General features: G+C 42.4%; 1 protein-coding gene across 27 annotated transcripts in view; it reads right to left on the bottom strand.

The window, feature by feature from the left end:
- Positions 1-21981, bottom strand: part of THRB (thyroid hormone receptor beta) — a 349913-nt gene that overhangs the window by 92426 nt on the left and 235506 nt on the right. For 19 of the 27 annotated variants that reach the window (XM_074312762.2, XM_019745237.3, XM_074312758.2 and 16 more), the window contains one exon: positions 1389-1452. The exons of the other annotated variants lie outside the window; for them this stretch is intronic. In XM_074312762.2, the coding sequence (XP_074168863.1) occupies positions 1389-1410 (22 nt within the window). In that variant the 5' untranslated portion in view covers positions 1411-1452. The remainder of the gene's footprint in view (positions 1-1388; positions 1453-21981) is intronic. 27 annotated transcript variants of the gene reach the window in all.

Here is a 21981-nt window from a genome sequence, read left to right as displayed (position 1 = left end):
AGTAGGTTTCTGACATAGAAGGAGTAAGATTGAAGTGGGGAAGAATATTGGCCAGGTTGGCAGTGGAATAGAAGCGGGGATGGATGGGTACATTATGAGGCCTGTGAGTAAGAAATAAGATGAAAAGATGAGCTGTGATTCTGAGGCCCTCACTTTTTATGGGTGTGAATCATTCTGGTTTGCCCAGGCGCTCTATTTGTTGTACCAGGAACTCAGGTGTAGGTGGGTAAAGAGGCAGGGCAGTGGTGCCGGGAGATGTAATGTTACTGTCATTACATGCGGCTTGTAAACTTCCAGAAGGTAGAATGGCAACCCTTGGTTGCATCAATTTCTCAAGTTTACTGGGGAATGGATTCTGGGCGGAATTTTCCTGCATATTTAGTTTGTTTCTGGGTGGAGCGGTGACACGAATAGATTATCAAAGGTCAGGTTGTACCCATGACACTCAGAAGTCCATTCGTTATCTTCCCTGCTGTCATAGTAACCCAAAGGACAGCCATGGGCTTGGTACTAGGTTGGAAGATGGATAGCAGAGGCTGTAAGCTGACGGTACGTGGGTTGATTCTAGTCAGCAGACATTTTGACTGTTGCATGAGTTCTTGATACTTTTATATGTTAATTGCTTACATTTACCAATGGGGATATTGTATTTTATTTAAAACCTGGATTTCCAACTTCTTTTGAAAATTTGAAATCTCTGGACAGACTGGGCTTCATTTCTGCTTGTCAGTGAATGCCTAGAGTGGAGGAATGGCTTCTCTTCAGAGAGAACATGCGTTCTCCAGTTTTGTTTGTACACCCAGTCTGTTTCAGGCATTGGTGTATCTGCCTGGCTCCTGGAGCCTCTGAATTTGCAACCTCTGCTCTATGTGTTCACTAAGAATTTGTGCTAGTGCAACCTTATGTTCCTCAGGGTCATTCTGTGTCGCTTTGTCCCTTGCTAAGAGTTTCTAGCTAACTTTATCTTATCCCATTCCATTTGATTCTACTGTTGAATGGAATAAACAGCCCACTTTGGGGAAGATGCCTGGATCCCGTGGTTTGTAAGTATGTAGAGCCATTTATTATATTGATCTGAATGAATGTAAAGAGTGAACGTATTTAGGGTGCGAGGGTGATCTTAGGATGGCTAAAAACTAGCCTTTACTGTGAATGATCATTTATTCCCTGCCATGTCTGCAGGGATGACACATCTCATGTGTTCCGAAGAAGACAAAAAGCACATTTGTAGGGACATATTTGCAGGATGTATTTGCATTTAATAACACTTGCTGGTTTGGAAATAACTGGTGCTAAGACTCTCAGGTTGGTCTTTTAGAAACCTTATGTTTCTCTTTGAGTGGAACAACAATGGAGACACACAAAGAACATTTAAAAATTATAGATACCTGTCATACTGTTGGGAGTCATAGGTTAGTAATCATTCTGGACCCTTTTTGTCACTGACATCTCCTACAAAGAAAAAGACAAGAAAAACAAAAAACACCACAGGTTATAACCTGCATTTTTCACAATGGTTTTGTTCCAAACAATATTACAAGCATTAATTAGCGTGGGGCAATATTTTACTCCCAAGTCAGAACTGGGGAAATTGAACTGGGGAGCTGTGCTAATGAAGGATTGGCAACCAGCTCTCTCTCCAGGAAGGGCAAGTCCCATGTCTGCATGTCATTCATTAAAACAGGTCCCCTTGCTCACTGGACAGAGAAGTCTTCAGCTAGATCCAGTGAGGGTCTTCATACCGGCACTTTAACAGCTGCAACATTTCAACACCAATTGATGGGGAGAATGACATTCAGTTTGGTCTCCAAGGCAAGTGCCACTGAAGTGGAGAATATTCCTTTTACATGAGTCATTCCTTTATTTGGGTGGTCAGTAAAGAGGCCTGGATTGAGGACCTACTCTGTTCCGACACTGCCCCACACTCTGTCCGGAGACAACACTCCAGCCTGTCCACAGGGGGCTTCCAATCTAACAGGAGAGAATCACACTAAAAAAAAAAAAATGCAAAAATGTATACAGGCCTCCCCTTCAGTGTCTCTTCAGAACAGCCGGGGACACAGAGGAGGGAGAATTTCTACCTAGGGCTACCTGGAAAGGCTTCTTAGTGGAGATGACCCTGGACTCAAAGGTTCTTCTTTTCAACAGGCTTCTCTCTGCATCATGATTTAATGCTTTATACTCAAGACTGTGCTCCTGGGGCACATGGGCTACTCTGCAAGAAATAAGCCTTTTACAGAAAAACTGGGCAACTCATTTAAATCATGCAGGGGATTTCATCGCGCAGGGGAGCCAGCCACATGATCTGAGTTTTTAAAGCTTCGCAGAGGCTGCTGAGTGAAAGCAGACCAGTCAGGGGGCTATGGCAGGTCTGAGGGAGAGACGAAGGTGACTAGAACTCCGGAGGTGGCAGTGGAGGTGGTGAGAGGGTGAGGGACTCAAATGACATTCAGGAGGTAGAAAGACAGTAATGAATGTGATATGAGCATTTAATACTGGGATAAACACCAGGGATGCAAATAGGTTAAGACCAGAGGCTCTTAGCTCTCGAAGGATTTACAATCCATTTTACAAGCTGTCTGAGAAGGCAGAGCTTCTTGGCAAGGAGCAGCTAAAAATACAAGCCACAGATTCCCGGGAGCCAAGGGGACGGTGCTGACAAAATCAGGGCTGAGCCTTCCTCAGGGATGAAAGGTGAGGCTCATAAACAACAGAAGAGCAAAAGGGACAGCAGCTTGGCACAGAGTATATAATTTGGGGTGGGGTGGGGGCAGGAAGTGGTCAAGAATGAAGCTGCAAATGCAGGTGGGGGCCAGATGGTGAAGGGTCTTGAAAGGTTTGCTATAAAATTTGGACTTTCTCCTGTGGGCAATGGGGAGCCATGGACCCTACTTGAGAAAGATAACTCTGCTACAGTGTGGCTAACCCTTAGGAGGCTAACCCTTTGGTGGCACCTCTTCATGGGATCATTACTGTTTTCCTGTCTTAGTGCTCAAGGTCACAAAGCTAGACTAAGGCCAGAGAGAACACCCCTAACTCCGTCTTGTAAAGCTCCAGTGCCCTTGTCTCGACTGCAAGCCCTTCGCACCCATGTGTTTCCTTTTCTCCCAATATAAACTATGACATTAAAGGGACAGCTATAAAAATTACCCCTTGAAAAATCTTTTCATATGGACCTAGTGAGTCATTGCTTATACAATCGGCACATAATTAAAATGAAACACTGCATCCCCCTCACGTCTCTCCTTCTACTTTTTCTGAAGAAGACGTTTGTGGTCTTTTTAAGGCCACCTTCCTTAGTTTGCTTCTCTTTGGCTCTCTCAGTAGAAAGGGTACCAGAGTATCATGCGGCCTGATGCACCAGAACAGAGAGATATACAGGGTCTATCTGTTAACACTTCAGCAGGTGTTTGCTTCATGGGCAGCCCAAGGAAGCCATGTGGGGGCAGGGGGTTGGTGCAGTGGGGGTAACTCTCATAGGCAAATCTCTTGGTTCAGTTGAAAGGGTCAGATACTCAAGTGTTAGGCTATTATAGACTCTAAGCTGAGACCATTAACACTGGGAAGGCTCTCAGAGGAGGTCAGACCCATCCTCTTACCTGGCATTGAGCAAACATAGACTATACTTCTAAATAGGATTTTAGAGGTCATGGCGGGTGGGGAGCATAGCTTTGGGATGTGTCTTGAAATTGTGTTTCCACAGCAACTGTTTTTACAAAGTTTATTGGGTATTGTGGGACACTGGGCACTGGTGAGTTTATCGCCTCATTCTGCCCCCACTTTGGCCTGGACATTGCTCTGTCTGTGGCATCTGGAAACACAGCTGGGTGAAGGCAGATGGCTGTCCTCTCAGTGTGGGCTGCACCCCACCCTAGGAGGGCAGTGGTGCTGTGGGTCCCTATTTACTGCCTTTTGTCTCCACTTTGAAAAGCACTCCTTTTCCTCTTGGAGTTTCCCTTCTATTCCCTTCCCCTCAGAAGGAAGAGCCCCTTTACATCAAACTTTTCATCCTGACATTCAGGAAACATTTTTAAGAACAACTTCAATCCCAGGTATGGAGGAAAGACTCCTGGACTGGGAGTCCTTCCAGATGGTTTTGAGTCTCAATTCAGCAGTTTGACCATCTTGGACAGGTTCCTTAACTCTCTGGGCCTCCTTTGTAAAGTGAAATCACAGTTCCCACCCTTCAGGGTATGATAACGACCAAGGGAATTTGAAAATATTTGGAAATTTAAAAGTAGGACCCCAGTGTAAGTTATTGGAAAATTTCTTCATTATTGTAGTCACTATTATTATGATCTACTCATCTCCTGGCCAGCCTCAATCATCATCAAGGTGTGGAAAACTGGAGCTAGTATATGGCCTCCACTTTGAGGTGCCCTGAGGTGATTTAAAAACTCATGCTACCGTGTTTCCCCCCAAATAAGACTGGGTGTTATATTAATTTTTGCTCCAAAAGACGCATTAGGGCTTATGTTCAAAGGATTGTCATCCTGAAAAATCATGCTAGGGCTTATTTTCTGGTTAGGTCTTATTTTCGGGGAAACACCATAGCACAGAAGCCCACTTCCCTAGACCCCATCATTACCGAGGTAAAATGGAAATGAAATTGCTTCTCTCTCCTCTTTCCAGACTGAATTTTACCTTTTGTGAATATTTTTCCCTTTCAAGGTTACCGTTCAGGTTCATTTAAATTTGTTATGAGGGGCAAGGAAGGTTGGGTACACAGATGAATTTGTACCCAATTCTATAGCATCCTAAATACAGCCTGAGTTGTTCTTCTCTGAGGTCTTTGCATTTTAATAGTAAATCTAGGATCCAATGAAGTGAATCTATAATGGTTGACTGTCTGATGATAGTAAAAACTTTAGAACTCAAATAGCAGAGAACAGAGGCAAGGTGTGTTCAAATCATACCACACTATGATCCACCTTTTCCATTAAACTGGAAAAGTTTCCATAAAACTACCCTATTTGGGAGTGTAGTATAAAAGAATAGTAAGAAAAAAATTAAAAGACAGCACAGTTAGTTATATGATTTGGGGTGGGGCGGGGGCTGGTTAAAAAGGCACATAAGACTCTGAGTTAATAAAAATGTGGGAAAATAGCAGTAGCTCTGCCTTTGCTGTGGCCTAGGTGTTAGTCCTAGCGGATCACCTCTTAGCGCAGAAGGCATGGTTGGAATTCCTCTGCTGGGTATGATGGGAAACTGGGGCCCACAGAAGAAACACCAGCAAATGACTAGTGAATGGCAAAGCTCTAATTTTCATTTCAGATTTTCGGCAGTCACGGTAAGTGTTTTGCCTTCAGGGAGTGAGACAAGACAACCAGGATCTGTGGTTGAATTTGAGCTTAATTTGCTGCGGCTCATTATTTTGCTCTTGGCAAAATGATTAATTTTTCTTTCCAACTCACCCACCCCTTTTAATTCAAGTTCAACAATCTCATTCTGGGGCTCATCTCTACTCTTCATTTTAATCTATGTCTGTGCCAAATCATTGTCCCCTTCTCTCCCTCTTCCCTTCTCTTTTCCTTTCTCTTTCCCAGATAGAGTCACCATGGCATGGAAAGAGTATGGGCCCGGCCACTTACCAACAGAATGACACAGGGGATGTTAAGAGGCCAGGGTTGGCTTCCCAAAGTGGATATAAGGTCATTCACCCCCAAAAGGAATGTAAAAAATTGAGTAGGATAAGAGCACTTGACACATGGTAGAATTCTTTCGTCATCGTGTGCTAGGTTCTGGGGCTACTGGGTGAGTAAAATTCTGTTTCTGCTTTGAGAACTAGATCAGTAGGGCTGGGAATGGGGCTTTTGGGGGGTCAGAGTGGGCTTTAAAACAAATAGCCCCCATTTGAATCTAAAACTATGTGCTGCTTTTTAATTTATTGTCACATTGAGTAAAACTTGGAGTAATTTCTAGCCACATAATGTAGTGATAGAAACGTCAAGAAAAAAACAGCGAGTAAAGGTTTTATGGGGCCAATTCTAAAAAAAAACCAACCAACTTGACTGCCTGCTATGTTTATTGTGCATTTTCCTCATAGCTCTCCAAACGAACTATCTTTCTCTACAGGTGGACTATCATCTCCGAGGAATGTTTCTAAGAAATGGAAGCTAGTTTCTTTTGAAGCATCAGACCGGTGGTTTGAGGAAATGTCTTAACACAGCAGGAGAAACGACTTCAACAGGTGCCCCGCTGGCCAAAGCAAGCGGTTAAAACTGACTCTACTGACACCTGGTGGAGAGTAGGGTAGCTTTCCTGTGCCAAAGAAAGTGAGTGAGTGTGTGTGTGTGTGTGTGTGTGTGTGTGTGTGTGTGCGCGTGCGCGCGCGTGAAGGGACTGGAAACGCATTCATTATGTCAGGGAGTTAAATAACTCCCAAGGAATGAGGGTACAACGCAGAACCACCAGATGCCCGAATACATAATTATGGTTAGGTGACTCACTGAGACAAGGGCATGAAAAACAACAAATGAGAATGTGAAAATAAAACATTAGGAATAGAGCAAATAATTTATTATTGATTTCTTAAAAGTGTTTGATGATGACTAAGATGACAGCAGCAACAAAAAACAAGCACCCACACCTGCCGCCAACCTTGGACAGCTTCGTAAGGAAAGATGCTACTTCTTGACCACTTGACAGAGCTATCGACATCAGAGAGATGATATTGCCCAGACTGAGCTAGTGCTTTGCTGCATCTGGAATCTGCAGTCAACTCCTTGCGAAGTTTTAACTCAGGGATAAAAAGAACAATCTCCCTAAGGAGGTGTTATGAAGACTGCTTTGTCCCTAAAATTCCTTAAAGATGAAAAAAAAAAATTCTCCTGATAAATGTAATTGTTTACTACTTCCTAAATGCCAACTGGTGGGTGGGGGAGGGGGACTACATTACAAAGTTCCTACAGAAATATACTTCATAAACTTTACACAGATTCCATTTTCCCTTCACTGCTTTCTTGTCTGATACTGCTTGGTGATGGTCCCTGTGGCTGACTTCATTGGCCAATTTTTACGGTTTCCTGGGAGGTGTCATGTACATACTATACAGCACATACAGAATCTGGATTCTGTCTTTCAATAATCTGTTTTAAAGGGGATTTTCAGGAATGCACCAGAGCAATTATTAGCTCAATTTTAAAGAATTAGTCTATTATGTTTAAGTTATGAAGAAAGGACTGGGGCACTAAATGACAATTTAAGTTGCTATTTAAAAAAAATCATAGGACACACAGTTCAGGGTTCAGTCAGGGAGCCGAGAAGGGTAGATTTATGTAGGGAGGTAAAAAAGAAAAGAAGCCCCTAAGAGATTCATGTAGTTACAATTTTCTTATAGTTTTCTCCCCTGACATTTAAGTTAAATTTAGAATGTGTATCTCCTTAAATATGCTGGCTCACATCATGATACTGACCAGAAACTATACAGTAAAAATATACTTCGTCCTGGGGTCAGTGATTTTAGAAGATAGAGAGAGTCCCAAATTTCTCAGTTCATGGCACCCATAGTATTTCAGTAATTTTTTTTTGCAGTGACCCCAGGTCAAAAGAAATACTTAAATGTTCTATTTATTAAGTAGTAGTAATATTTGTGTGTTATCAGTTGTTGCTGAGTTTCCCTCAAAAAATTAAAGACATTCCATTGTATTCCTATAGGTTTGCTGAGGCACCCCCATGGTGCCTTGGTACAGAGTTTGGGAACCGTGCCTGTAACAGTTTTGGAAAGCAGTGAAAAGTTCAAGGGTACGGTTTACATGATCTTGTTTCACCTCTCACTCTTTATGAGACCATGGCCACATACTTTGACTTTTCAGCTACATACAGCTAAGTGAGTCTGCCTGGCTTACTATTGTGGAGCAGAGAATAAGATAATGAGACACAGCGGAGCCTTTGCAGGATATAAGCCAGTCTTTTGAATAAGTAAGATTTGACCATCATTCAGCTTCCTGTGCCCCTATCACATGGGGAAGTCGTGATGAAGTCTCTAGGCAGGAAAAGAACACAGCCCTTGCATTGTCTAAGGAGGGGATGCAATAAGTCAGGTTATCACCAGGAATTTACAGGGATGCCAAAGGTAGCTGAGAAGTTGGCCTGATACTAATTTCTTAGGTGACAAGCTGACAAATGAGCACGAGATGTTAAACATGCCAGAATATTTGTATGGATAGATTTATAAATGGCAGGCTGCCTGCTTTTCCATCCTGTTCTGTTTCCTACTTATATGCATCCATGAAGCTACATACCAACTAATCCACTAGTTCTCAAACTTTGACAAGCTCCTGGAGGGCTTGTTAGAACAGAATGCTGAGCTCCACCCCCAGAGTGTCTGATTTAGCCAGTCTGGGGTGGGGGAGAGTGGGTCTGAGAGTCTGTATTTCTACCAAGTTCCCAAGTGATCTGACTATAATTTCCAGGAATCATACGTTGGGAGCCACCAGCCTAGCATTTGGGACACGTTAGAGGAGTTGACGCGCCATCTTGGTAGGTTACATTTGATGCTAGGCAGGCATTCCTACTTCTCCATTCCTGACCAGCATGTCAGCCTTCTCTGAATGCTCCCAGGGAAAAGGCACTTCCCAAGACATCCAGCTCTGTTGGTGAAGAGTTTCCTTCTCTGAAGGACACTTCCATTTTAAGGGGGCACCCTTGACTTTGAGACACTCGAGTCCTACAGTAATAAAGTGACAAGACACGCTATGTTCAGTAGTTTTACATTTTCGAAGAGGTTGGCTTTGCACTTTGCTAATTTACAAGCTTGGGGCACAGTCATGGATGTTGAGATTAAGTTTCTTAATCTCAAGGAGGGGGTTCACGGCAGAATCAGCAGCGGAGACTTGCTCAGCATCTGCAGGACTGGGCCCAGGCATGTGCACCTGGCGGAGGCTTTTCGGCTGATTCTGTTGAGAACTGCTCATGAGAGAAGCACTTTAGTCTGAGCATGAGTGTGGGGATAGGTCCCCCTATGGTCACCCTCCTACCCCTGATGACATTGCCCTGCTGCGATGAGTCTATATGCGTGCTCCCTGGTTTGGATTCACTGGACACATCCCTGCTGTATTATGGCCTGTTTGACTTCCACAGATCTGCAGAGAACTTTCTTTCCTGTCTTTTGCCACCCCTCCTTGGGTGGTGGCAAAGTCATGGCCAGTGTGATTTAATGCAAAGTACATTGCTAATTAAAAACCATTAGCTATGCACTGCAGAACACATTTTAAAAGTGGTACCTGTTATAGTACCAACAGGTCACTTGCACTCACTCTCTGCACGCAATCCGCACTCATTCTCCTCTCCTGTCTCATGTCCTTATTTTCTTAGGGCAGGGTTCTCCAAGGGTGGTCCCCAGATCAGTAGCATCAGCGTCACCTGGGAACGCTTTAGAAATGCAGATGCCCAGGCGCACCCCAGGCCCACTGAGTCAGAAACTCTGCAGGTGGGGCACAGCAGTCTGTGTTAATAAATCCTGCAGGTCATGACCATGATGCATACTGAGGTTTGGGAACTACTGCTTTATCGCGTCTCTGCACTTCCCCGCTTATTGTCACAGATTAAAAGGTCTTCCAAAGGTAGGGACCTTTGACCTTCCTCTCCCCACCAGCTGGCCCAGCCATCAGCACATTGCAGATACTCAAGAAACCCTTGTTAGTTACCAAAGTGAGGGCAGCTCTACCTCCTGATCATGGGAGTGAATAAACACTCCCTCAGTGTGCCACTTCTGAGAGGCTGCGTCTAAATCAGCTCTCTTCTTATGGGTTGTATTTTCCATATTTACAAATCAGCTTTCCTTAAGTTCTTTCCAAGTTTTTTACATTCTTTTGAGCCTAGGAAGCCAAAACCAAGATGTGATGTTTTAGCCAATGTCTGTTTCCTGCTGGGGGGAAGGGCTTTTCTGCATGATTCTTAAATTCCATACTCCCAGCATCGTGATTATTTTCCGAACAATAGAATGAGATTGCTGATTCATGCTCGGCTCACGGCTCCAAGCATCTTTTTTCCTGCTGTACTTGTGCCCATGGAACACAATAATGTTCTATTCATCACTCTGAATTAGAAATGCCAACAGCTCAGATATGCAACTGAAGGGTCCCCCCTCCCTTTTGGCTTATTTAAAGGCTTCCCACAAATAACACATTTTGAAATATTATACGGCGCTCACTTTGAGCCATTTCACTGGGGCAAGGATGGTTAGACCTTATCTTTTTTTATTGGCAGCTCCTTGCACAATGCCTGGCACATTGTAACTACAATTCCCCCAAAATGCTTGTTTGAGTGAATCGCATTCCCACTTCCTGAAGTACAAGCCTTATCCTTCTATTCTGCCCTGACATAGCACAACCAACCCTCTGCCAGGTGCAGGGAGAAAGCCTGCTCTCACATTCAGAGGCTCATGTTTGGATTCAGCCAAAGAATGGGATTGAGCACCTCAAGATCTGTTGGTCCAGGAGGGCTCCATCCATCCCCATCCCAGTTGGCATACTGTCTGCAATGCCAATTCTGGCTTTGCTATAGCATTGAGATCTCTGGTCATCTTGAAACAGCCTTGCCAATAAGCTTTGCCAGTCAGCCACCAGGGCCAGCTGTGGGGTTTTGTTTCCCAGCTGCAGAGTCAAACTTGTGGGACTGCTGAGTGCTCCTAAATTTCTAATGGTCAACCTGAGCTGCACAATGAATCACCTGGGCAGCTTTGCAAAGTCTCAGTGCCCAGGCGGCACCCAAACCAATTCGTGTTTTGCAGCTCAGGCCTCCATTTTGTAAAGCTGCCCAGGTGACTGAGATGTGCGGCCAAGGGAGAACCACTGCCCTAAAGTGGCCTCTAAGATAGTACCTGGGATGTCTCCCTACTCTGCTCTTGCTCCCTTCTGATCTCTTTTCTACACGGCAGTCGGAGCGGTCCTTTGAGAATATAATTCAGCCCGTGGCAGCCGCTGGTCAAAACCCTGCTCTGGTTCCCATGATCTGCCTCACTGGCCTCTCTGTCGTGGTTTCCTGCTTCTTTCCCCGTTTCAGCTTCACCAGCCTCCTTCTTGTTCCTCGAATGTGTCCTCTGGGCCCTCACTAGATGGCCTTTGTCCTGGGGTTGCTCCTGAAATGCTCATCCCCAGACATCTGCTCCTGTCCCTTTCTCCTCTCCACTAAGTCTTGCAAACCTTCACTTCTCAGGGATGCACACCTTGACCACCCCAGTCCCTGCTGGACCTGCCTATCCCTGCACCGGCTTTCCCAGTGTCCCTGACCCTGCTCCACTCTCTCGCTCCCACAGTGTGGAGCATCTTCTAACATGGTGCACAGTCCTACTTCCGGTTTTGCTATTGCGATTGTGGCCTATTGCTTTGTCTCCCACTGCTAGGAGGTCAGCTCCTTGAGGTCGGGGTCTGCTTTGCTCACTGTCTACCCCGAGAACTCAGACAGTGTGTGCCACACAGCAGGCCCTCAGTGAATACTTGTTAAATGAAGAATGATGGTCACCTCTATAGGTTGTGGTGAAAGACACACACTTCCTTCCTGAATGGAGGAAGGAAGGCTCAGTGATGCATGTAGAAAATACATTTTCTCAAAAAACGACAGATTTTGAGGAAACACTGATCATTTGATTCTAATTATATGTCAAAAGATGGTATTGCCAGGCAATGTCTAGGTTAAAAAAAAAAATCTCCCTTGTAGAGACCAAGTGAATTAGTGGTTATCCAGGGCTGGGCAGTAGGGTGGGGGTGGGAGGCAGATAGTACAGGAACAGGGAGTGACTGCTAATGGGTATAGAGTTCTTTTGGGGGTGATGAAAATGTCCCCAAATGAGATTATGGTGATAGCTGCACAACTCTGTAAATATACTAAATCCACTCAATTGTGTACTTCATTGCATGAACTTTGTTATGTAAATGATGTCTCAATAAAACTTTAGAAATGTACATTTAACTGAAGCATCACATAGAGTGCTAAATCTAAAGCTGAAAAAGACACAGGCTATTATTTCTTATCAGGTATGTGAATTTTCTCTGGCTTGGGTTTGGAATTGGAGGCAAGAGTGCCTTCCTTAGGCCTTCTTTGCCGTCAGGAAGATCCATTAGTGAATAAAGAAATGTGACTTAAAATTTATGATCAGAGCTTAACTAAAGAGTAACTTATTTGGACTATATGGCTTTCCCTTAGTAACTTCCACACCTCCTGAGAGTCTGGTCTTTTTCAGGACTAGCAGCTTTGGAAAGCAGGCAGCCACTTTCGGTGAGTCCACGCTTTGTATAGATTGGACACTTCTGAGTGTATAATGCCAAGAAAAACTCTAGCTGTGCTGATATTAGCCATCTACTGATGACCAACTGTCCCACACATCATAGAGTTTAATTTGTCTGAACTGTGAACTAAGATGCTGCTTGGCTAGCTGCCCAGTGAAGCTTCCTTCAACTGTCTGACGCTGTGGTTGGCTAGTAACACATGATGGACAGCAACAACCCAATGAGGACCATTCTCCCTCCCCTGGGAGCTCAACCACACACCCTGTTAGGCTGTGAAGGGGGAACGCCTCCCTACTGCTCTTCTGCCCATTTCTCTGCACAGTCTTGACATGGGCTTGGCTGAATGAAGGTCAGGAGGCTACCAAGACTCCTGGTTTCAACATTCTCACTAGGGAATCCCTCAGATATGAGCAATGCTGTGATACAGAAAGAGTGTTGGGCCTGTCACTATGAGGAGGACACAGGAGGACACTATGTCACTGATAACCACACCATTTGAAGGAAGAGACACTCAGAGGTGTTTGCTGCTCATTGATGAAACAAGGTGAGGGGGACAGAGAAACTTGCCCTTTGTCCTCCAGCTGGTGAGAGGAGTTAGAATGCCAACCCAGTGTGCTCAACTGCTGAGCCATTCTGCTTCCCACCCACCAAGTGCACGTCACTCAGGTGGGTGCCACGATGGGCACTAAGATCTCCTCCCTCCCCTCTGGCAAGCACTGCCTGGTAGAGATGATGGAACATACGCAAAAACTTCTAATCAGAGGAGGTTGCATTTGGTAATCTATCAGAAGTGCAGAGGGCCATAGAAGTGTGGGGGAGGGGAAGAATCACTAAAGATATAGCAACTGTACAAAACACAGATGCTCTGCAAATCATCACGCCATCCCTGCACAGAGGTCACGCCAGTCTTCCCGGTCAAGACCAGCTGTGAACTGAGGGTCTTTCAGAATGCGGGTCGTATGAAGTGTAGGTGACTGGGCTGAAATCATTCTGACCATGCAATATGGATGCTTGGACAGAACATCTACATCAGTGTGCTTTAATATCGTCTGTACATTTGTCCTAAAAGAATAAGTATGTCCCTTACAGAGATGTTATAAAGACTTAATGAGTTCATACTAGAAAAGTGCTCAGGACAGTGCCTTGAGCATAGTAAGTGCTCAATAAACATAAGTTGTTATTGTTATGTGGATTCTGGAGAATTGAGTCATTTTGTTGCACAGTGAGAGAAGAGCTGGCATGTGTTCTCTTCATGGGGTAGTTGAGATGGGGCAGCAAGTGGGTAAAGGAGTGGAGTGTTCACCAAGTGTCACTGCTATCTGTTGAGAATTTGATTTACGTCATGCACAGCTGTAGTTTATAAAAAGGGCACAGCATCAGACATGCTATTTGTCAGGGTACAACAATTTTTTTTTTACAAAATAATTGGTAACATTAGGAAAGCATATTTCCAACGTCTAGCAGGATACTGTACAAAAGAGATTTAATAAGAGGATAACCCATTCACTGGGGACAGCAGCCTTTGTAAAACTGACTCTTTCAAGCAGTGTTGCAATAATTAATGGGTACTATTTGTGTGGCCTCTGTTGGGACTTCAACTAATGTTTTCTCAGTGAGAGAACGTTTAAATCAGTATTTTTCACAACATGCACTTCCTTCAAAGAATATAGTTTTGGTCCCAAAATGATAGTTTTTATGGATGTGATTTGAAACACTTCAGTTATACATCTCCAGAGTCATAAAAAATTTATTTTAAAACAAGACTCACTTGCGTAACCCATTGTCTTATATAAAAAGGAAAGACAGTGGGCCTTGGTCATCAACTTGTATTATTGATTTTACCTGCCATAGCTAAAAGTGAATCATGTAATTTTCAGGAAAAACAAATTCATCTGATCTGAAAACAAAGATTTCCAAAGAAAGGAAGATCATCCAGGTTCTAAAACACCAGAGAAATAATGAGGATCCCACAGGAAATAAATGTGTGCAGGGAGCTCTCTCTTCTCAGCTCCAAGGCAAAGGCCAACTAGATCAAACATGGCCCTTGGCTTTGTAGCAAAATCTACAACAAATCTAAAGAGTTTCTTTTTGTGTGTTCAATGAAATTGAGTAGAGAGAAAAGATATTTGTTAACACGTTAACACCATACATCTTACACATGTGTATCCAGTGCCCTAAAAAGGATGATAATAATAAGAATGAAGAAAACAACAGTAATGGCATGTAACATTTTTTGAGTGCTTCCTATAGGTTTACCACTCTCCTAAGTGTCCTCATATACCACTTCTTTTATTTACAGTTTCTCCTTTACAGTTGGGAGACCTAAGTTAAGAGGTATGAGATTTTTAAGTGGGAGAGCCAAGAATTGAACCCAGGTCTCACGAATCCAGACTTTATGCTCTAAACCACTACACTTGACTGCTTCTTGCAAGAATAAGAATAGCGACATGCATTTGTAATGCCTCTTTACATTGATTATTTCATCTGAGGCTCACAACCTCATTTTAAAAAATCTCTTTTACAAATGAGGACACAGGCTCAGATGTTAAAATGTCTAAAGATAAACACTGGTATAATGGAAAAATCAGGATTAAAAATCATGCCTCCTGACTCCTCAGCTTGTTCTTGAAGAATCTGAGCTTAAATCTTTTCTGAATGGAAGGTCCTGACAACTAACTATTGATGTCATGATCTTAATGAGACAAATCTAACCAACAAGTGCACCTACAGGAAATTTCTAGCTCAGAGTATCAGGCAACGGAAATTTTAATGTATAGAACACAGAGTTTGGTCAGGTTGACACAAATTATTTGCAAAGTTCAGTTTTGATGAATTGGAACTCTCTTATACGCCCAGCCCACTATTAGCGAGAAACATATTAACCTAAGTAGCAGGCAAAAAATTTCTTGTTAGAGATGAAACATTTTCTGAGTTCAGTAAAAGTTACCTAGTTGTTCAGAAAAGGAGAAGTTCTATTAATAATTGGTGATCCATTTGATTGAGGATATTATTCTTATTATTTTGCAGTTGAGTTCATGAGAATAAACCTTCCAAGTATACCAACTGGGGAGGAGGGTGTGAAAATAAACTTCCCTTGAGTACCGACCCCTCACATGCTACCAGGCTCAATCTTACATTGGTGCAGCCAGAAAAGTTTATAAAGGGATTACCAATGAAAACTCCCCTAATAAAGGAAAAGTGCTTTTCTTGAAAAGCCAAGAGATATTTGGAAATTGAGGACATCGGTAGTTGTGCAAAGGAAAGATTTAGAATAGTACAATGGATAAAGCTGGCTGGCTGTCACTTACAAAACCACAGACGTTCCAACCCAAAAGCTCAGTGCCAGATTGTCACTCACTGCACATCGGCTCCAAATCCACCCTGCTATTCTGCGCTCGGTGATCCTGGGGCTGGAACCTTGCAAACTCTGTCCTAGAGTCCCATGTCATAGGGCTTTCTATTTGATTCTTCCAACAGGAGGCACGAGCAGGAGACTGAAAGGTGAGAAGGGAAAAAAGCATTTCTTCCTTCCCTCTCTTTTCATGCCCCTGGGAACATCTGCCAGCAGGGGCTGTTGGTTGGAGCCTCTTGCCTCTTTGCATCTCTCAGAGGTTCCAGTATTAACTGGCTGGCCCCCGTTCTTTGTGCTCGGAGTGCCAGCTCCGTAGGACTGCCTGTCCAAACTCCTGCATCCTAGTAACCCCATCTGTAAGGGTGACAGCTACTTCTTCTTCACTAAATCTTTGGGCGCTCCAACACCCGTGTGACAATCAGTTCCCGGTACTAAATCCTTCTGTTTGAATTACCTAGTGTCATTTTGTTTTCCTGCCTGGACCCTGACTGTTGCATGCTGGTGGCATGCTTGCAGCACATATCAATTCTTAACAACAGTGCAGCACCAGAAACAACTCAGCACTGCCTGAGTTCAAACCTGCTTCTGCGAAGTGTCAGAAGTTATTATTTCTAGCCAAGCACTGAGCATGGGTGAGTAATTATGACTCCAAACTGAAGGGTAATAGACTAGAAGGATTCAAAGGGTCAAATTTTTTATAATTATTTTCTAGCATAAAAATTACACCTATTCACATGGGAATGTTTGCAAACACAGAAAATATACAAGAAAAAAATTACAACCTGTCCTAGAGTTAACCACTGATATTTTGACATATTCTTTCTGGTCTCCCCCCTCCCCCACCCACCCCATACTTCCACATATTTTAAAATAATTATTATTTTTAACCAACACGTGATCTCTAGTATTTTCACATGACAAAATGAGGAACTCGGCTCTAAGAGGGGTGTGACCTGGCTTCATCACAAGGACAACTTGTCTTTTCTGCTTTGGCAACTGAATCTCTCCTTCAGGGGCTGCTTACCTCTGACTCAGAAACTAGACAATGGCCAGAGCTCCAGGCTCCCATCTCTGGTATGTCTGTTATGCCTTCTCAGTTGGGATCGTCAAGTAAATAAGAAACGTGTGTACATTCAGGAGGAGTGCTTAGTATCATGAGCTGGGTCTTAGGGTGAGTCAATGAAAATGTGTGAAGGAATCTGGAACACAATAGTCTGCCCTGTAAGGAGTGGCATGTTTGGACGAGAGACAGCACAAATGCTAGTGCTAATTTCCCTGGTCTGCAACACATATTCCGTATTTTGTTACTTCATTCACTCATTCATTCATTCATCCATTCACAACCACTATCAAGTATCTATCAAAGCACAAAGAAGGAAGAAACATTCTCAATGACTTTTGTGAAACCAGCATAATTATGATACCCAAAATATGAGTAAGACAGCATAAGAAAGAAATCTTCCCAGAGCACTTATTTATATTGGTGCAAAAAAATCTTGAATAAAATATCATAAATAACCCTTGGGAAAAATTAAAAGGACAATATACCCAACAAAATGGAAATATTTCCTGGAAAACAAGGATAGGTCAATATGAGGAACAATAAAATTGCTAATTATAGTAATGAATCCACTGAGCAAAAGTATTTGATCTTGAAGGATGTTAAAATGGCTTGTGATAATATTCACTGCTTGCTTTTGACGATATTTTTAGGAAGACTAAACAAATATTTTCTTGACATAATATTAAACATATGAAAAAAGAAAAAAATATATGGAAAGAAAGATAGAAAAAAGAAAAATAAATATATGGAAAAGTTTGAAAAAGAAAAGTAATGAGAAGGAGTTAACCCTATCAGATATTAAAATATAGTATAATGTCTTAATGATTAAAGCAGTGCAGTGTTGGTACATGAATAGATAGATCAACGGTGCAGGATAGACGTTCAGAAATAGATTTCAATATGTATAGAAATTGAGAATATGATAAAAACTGGCTTATTCAATTCAAGGAGATAGGACAAACAGTAAACCATCTAGGAAAAAAAAGCGAAAGTTGAATCCATAACGCATACGTTACACCTTATAACTTGGTTAAATACCAAGTGGATGAAATATTTAAATGTAACACATGAACATCCTAAAAGAAACTATGGGAGAATCCTTGCTTTAAAATAGGGAAGACTTTCTTACTATAGCACAAAATATAGAAACTACCCACAATCTCACTTCTTCAACACCTATAACACCCGTATCTTGAACACCTGTAAAAGGAGATAGGTAAAACGTCAACGCCTATCCGTAGGGACTAGGTGAATAAACCATCTGGCAGTCCTCCAATGGAATGCTAAGTGCATGTGAAAAAAAGAATGATGAAACTCTTTATGAGTTTACATAAAACAATCTTTAAGAACTATTGTTAAGTGAGAAAAGCAAAGTGTACATGACATGTGACAACGATGAAAACAAAGAGAAAGAGGAATATGTAACTGTGTACGCAGAGAATATCTATGGATGGGCATACAGGAAACTAACAACACTGCTGGCCTACGAGCGGGGAACCTTATGGTTAAGGGATGGGGGTTGGAGGAAGACTTTTTACAGCAGACTTTCAAATACATTTTACGTTGTTAACCATGTACAGAATTTAGTATCTGTTCAAAAGAAAGAAATGAAAACAGTACAATATAGTGAATACAATATAAAAGGCAGAAAAAATTGAGGGAAAGTTCAGGGAAGTACACACTTTACAGAATCATTGTAAAGACTACATGCAAAAATGTTGTGATAATGGCATAAAATAATATAAAAAAGAAAATGAAAATTATAGATGGTAGAAAATGTTCTTGATCTATAGAAAGGTAAAAATTGGTCTTCTCTCCCACTCAGTATGACTCTAGAGCAAGGCTTGTCAACTTAGCTGCCCGCAGGGGCTAGACATCCATGCACCTTACGGGTATGAGTATGCATCAGTGCACGGGACATAGCAGTGGATAAATACAGGAAAAAACATCCCTGTCCTCATAAGCTTTCAGTCTAGAGGGAGATGGCACAAGTTATTAAACAAATATCGCACAGAACAACAAACATCTAAAGGGGGAGAGTGTGCAATCAGACATAGTGAGGTCAGGATAGTTGATAATGGCAGTGACGGACGCCAGCCTGTTTCCTTTAAAAAGAAGGCGACAGGTACAGGGTTCCAGGAGGGGACTGTCATGCAGGGTTGTGGGAACAATTTTTCCAGATCTTCAGATTTCCCAGAGGACACCAGAAATCCAAGTATGTACTTGAAATCTCCTGATTTTAGAATCTTGACTCAGTTTTTAAATAAAACCACCATGTGGGTCAAATAACACACATTTTGCTGGTCAAGGCTGGCCTGGGTGTGGGGGGGCGGGGAGGGGTGGCCAGTTCAAATCTCTAAAGAAATGAGATTGAATTTTAAAACAAACACATCGGAATTTGTAAGCCCTGTCATCTGATGAAGCTACGCACATTTTCCATTTCTTCGAACATTTATGTAACTCCTCACTGAAAACTAGGTGGCTCTTTAGAGCCTTTTTCTTTCTTCTTCTTCTTTTTTTTTTTTTGCTTTCCACATTAGAAAGTCTATATCATTTTGGACTTAAATCTTGTTTGGACCAAATGAAGGCTGAGGATGTGTTTAATGACATACTCTTGGCCTTGAAGGCAGTCCCAACAGAGTTGCAAATATTTAGAGAAAGGACAGTATCGCTAGAAGAAATATCCTTCCTTCTAAAATAACTGTTGAAGAAGACTGCACTTAAATGTGCAGGAGTCGACACAATTGTCCTAGCCTTGTTGACATTTAGTAAAAGGTTCAATACACTGGATTCAGTTAATTGCTCTAGGGTGTGTTTTTGTTGTTGCTGTTGTTTTGTTTTTTTAAGGGCTCAATTCTTTGGAACTGATTGAATCCTATGACACAGTTTATTCTAGGGATCCTTGGCATACATATCTGCCCAAACAAAGGCTTTGTGCCAAACACAACAGGCACATACACCATTTTTATTTTCCTACGACCAACGGCTTAGTTTCTGTGGTCAGCTAATGACATTAGTCAGTAGAATCACAGTGAGGAAGAATGCAGAGCTATTTACGAGCCTGTGACAGCTTGGATTTTCCTCCTTAACATGTATGAATCAGAAGCCACAAGTTTGCATTTTAGAAATATCTGTGGTAGTTAAGAAAGACAAACTGCACTTGTCATTATTATTATATTCTCATAAAAATAGTGTCCCTGGGAAGAGTATTAACAGTGGCATGGAGCTGTCCATCAAGATACCGACTTCAGGGCGGCCAGTTAGCTCAGTTGGTTAGAGCTCAGAGCTCTTAACAACAAGGTTGCTGGTTCGATCCCCGCATGGGCCACTCTGAGCTGCAGCCTCCACAACTAGATTGAAACAACTACTTGACTTGGAGCTGATGGGTTCTGGAAAAACACACTTAAAATAAATACAAGTTAAAAAAAAAGATATCTACTTCAACAACCCCACTGCTGTCAAATGCTTATGCTTCCCTTGCTCTTAGTAAATGGAAAATCTGCTCAGTATTCAAACCTATGCGAAAGCACAATATTTTATTTATATTTTCATTTCAATTTTTAAAAATTAATTTATTTTTATTAACTTCAGTTGTACAACACAATGTTTTGTAATAGTTAGACATTTTTCATTTATATCTCTCACAAAGTGATAACCCCCCTCCCCCAATCTACTACCCTTCTGATATCACATACAGCTGTTACATGAAAGCACAATGTTTTAGATCAAATAGGTCATAACTGTCTGTCTGTCCACCTGTCTTTCCACCCTTCCACTTACCCCTCCCTCCCTCCCTCCTTTTCTACCTTCCCCCTCTTTCCCTCTATCTATCTATTCTTTCATGAAATATTTATTGAGTACCTACTACTGGCCAATAACTGCTAGGCACACAGTATAAAACAAAAATAATCTATAGTATCTGTCCTTTTGCAGTTTACTGCCTTTTGGGAGAAGACAGATATTAATCAAGTGAATTATGAAATTCAAAGTAAAATTATAGCTATTTTAAGTGTTATAAGGGAAAGACTAAAAAGCAGGATTTGACTTAGTCAGGGAAGTCTTCTTAGTACAGGTGATGAGTGGGATGAGATTCCTAGACACGCGGACTGTGATGTAATCAAAGGATGAGTAGGAGATGACCAAGTTGCAATGGAGAGAAGGACCATCCCAAGCATAGGGATAGAATGTGCATAAGTTCATTCAATGAGAGGGGAGGAAGCCAGATCCACAAGGGTGGTAGAAGGTTGGTGCAGGCAGAGAAGTGAGGGTAGGGAGCAGAAGGTAAGATAAGGCTGGAAGGCAGACAGGAGGTTGTCCAGGCAGGGCCATTCAATCCAGAGACAGGATGCTATACTTATCGTAAATTAGAATTGGTGAAGACTCTTAAGTTAGAATTGGTGAAGACTCTTAAGTAAAGGAAGTAGAAACAATTAGATTTGCCTTTCAAAAATCACTGTGGCCATTTATGTTCAGTCAGAGGAGGTCTGCATTTGCATAGAGATACATAGTAACTGGAGGTGTTGGAGATGAGATTAGGATTGCAAATAAAGCAGGAAGAGGAGTCCCTGAAACCAACATTTGAGGAGCTTTAATATGGAAAAGTCAGGAGGAAAAGGTGAGCTAACAAGGGAAGCTGAGCAGCAAGTGAGCTAGCAAGAGAGCCTGTGAGGTACAAAGTAATCCTGGAGCATTTTATATCTTGGAATCTAAGGGAACATTGTGTCGAGAGAGAGAGTGATCAGTGGTATCAAAGGGTGTTGAGAGGTCAAATAAGATGAGCTCTGGAAAACGTTCACTGGATTTAATAAGACGAAGATCATCAACGACCTCAACAAGTGTTATCTGGTTGGTGAGAGGAGACCTGAAGCCAGACAGATTATACTGAAGAAAACTGGGAGATGAGGACACAGAGATGGTACACACTGATGACACTTTAGGAAAGTTTGGCTGTGAAGGGGAGAAGAAATAATTGGGAGTTAGTTGCAGATGTGTGGATGATAGGCTTTAAAAAAAAATGGAGATGTGAACATGTTTAAAAACTGATGAGAGAGAGAGAGAGAGAGAGAGAGGGAGGGAGGGAGGGAGAGAGAGAGAGAGAGAGAGAGAGAGAGAGAGAGAGAGAGAGAGAGAGAGAGAGAGAGAAACTTGATATTGATAAAATTCCTGGGAAGGGATCTCATCCAGAGAAGGGACAACTCTCCCACTGGAAGGGAGGAGAAAGTACGATGGGCACAGATATAGATGGCACGTTTGGTGTCAGGAAGATTAGAGTTCCTGTAGGATAGGTTTCATTTTCTCTAAAGCAGGAAGTGAGCTTATCTGATGAGAGTAAGGGAGGA

The sequence above is a fragment of the Rhinolophus sinicus genome, chromosome 5 (assembly GCF_057876585.1).
Source record: "Rhinolophus sinicus isolate RSI-liver-muscle chromosome 5, RSI-T2T, whole genome shotgun sequence".
In the NCBI taxonomy this organism is placed as follows: domain Eukaryota; kingdom Metazoa; phylum Chordata; class Mammalia; order Chiroptera; family Rhinolophidae; genus Rhinolophus; species Rhinolophus sinicus.
The sequence above is the reverse complement of the archived record's forward strand: the minus strand, read 5'-3'. Positions and strand labels throughout refer to the sequence as shown.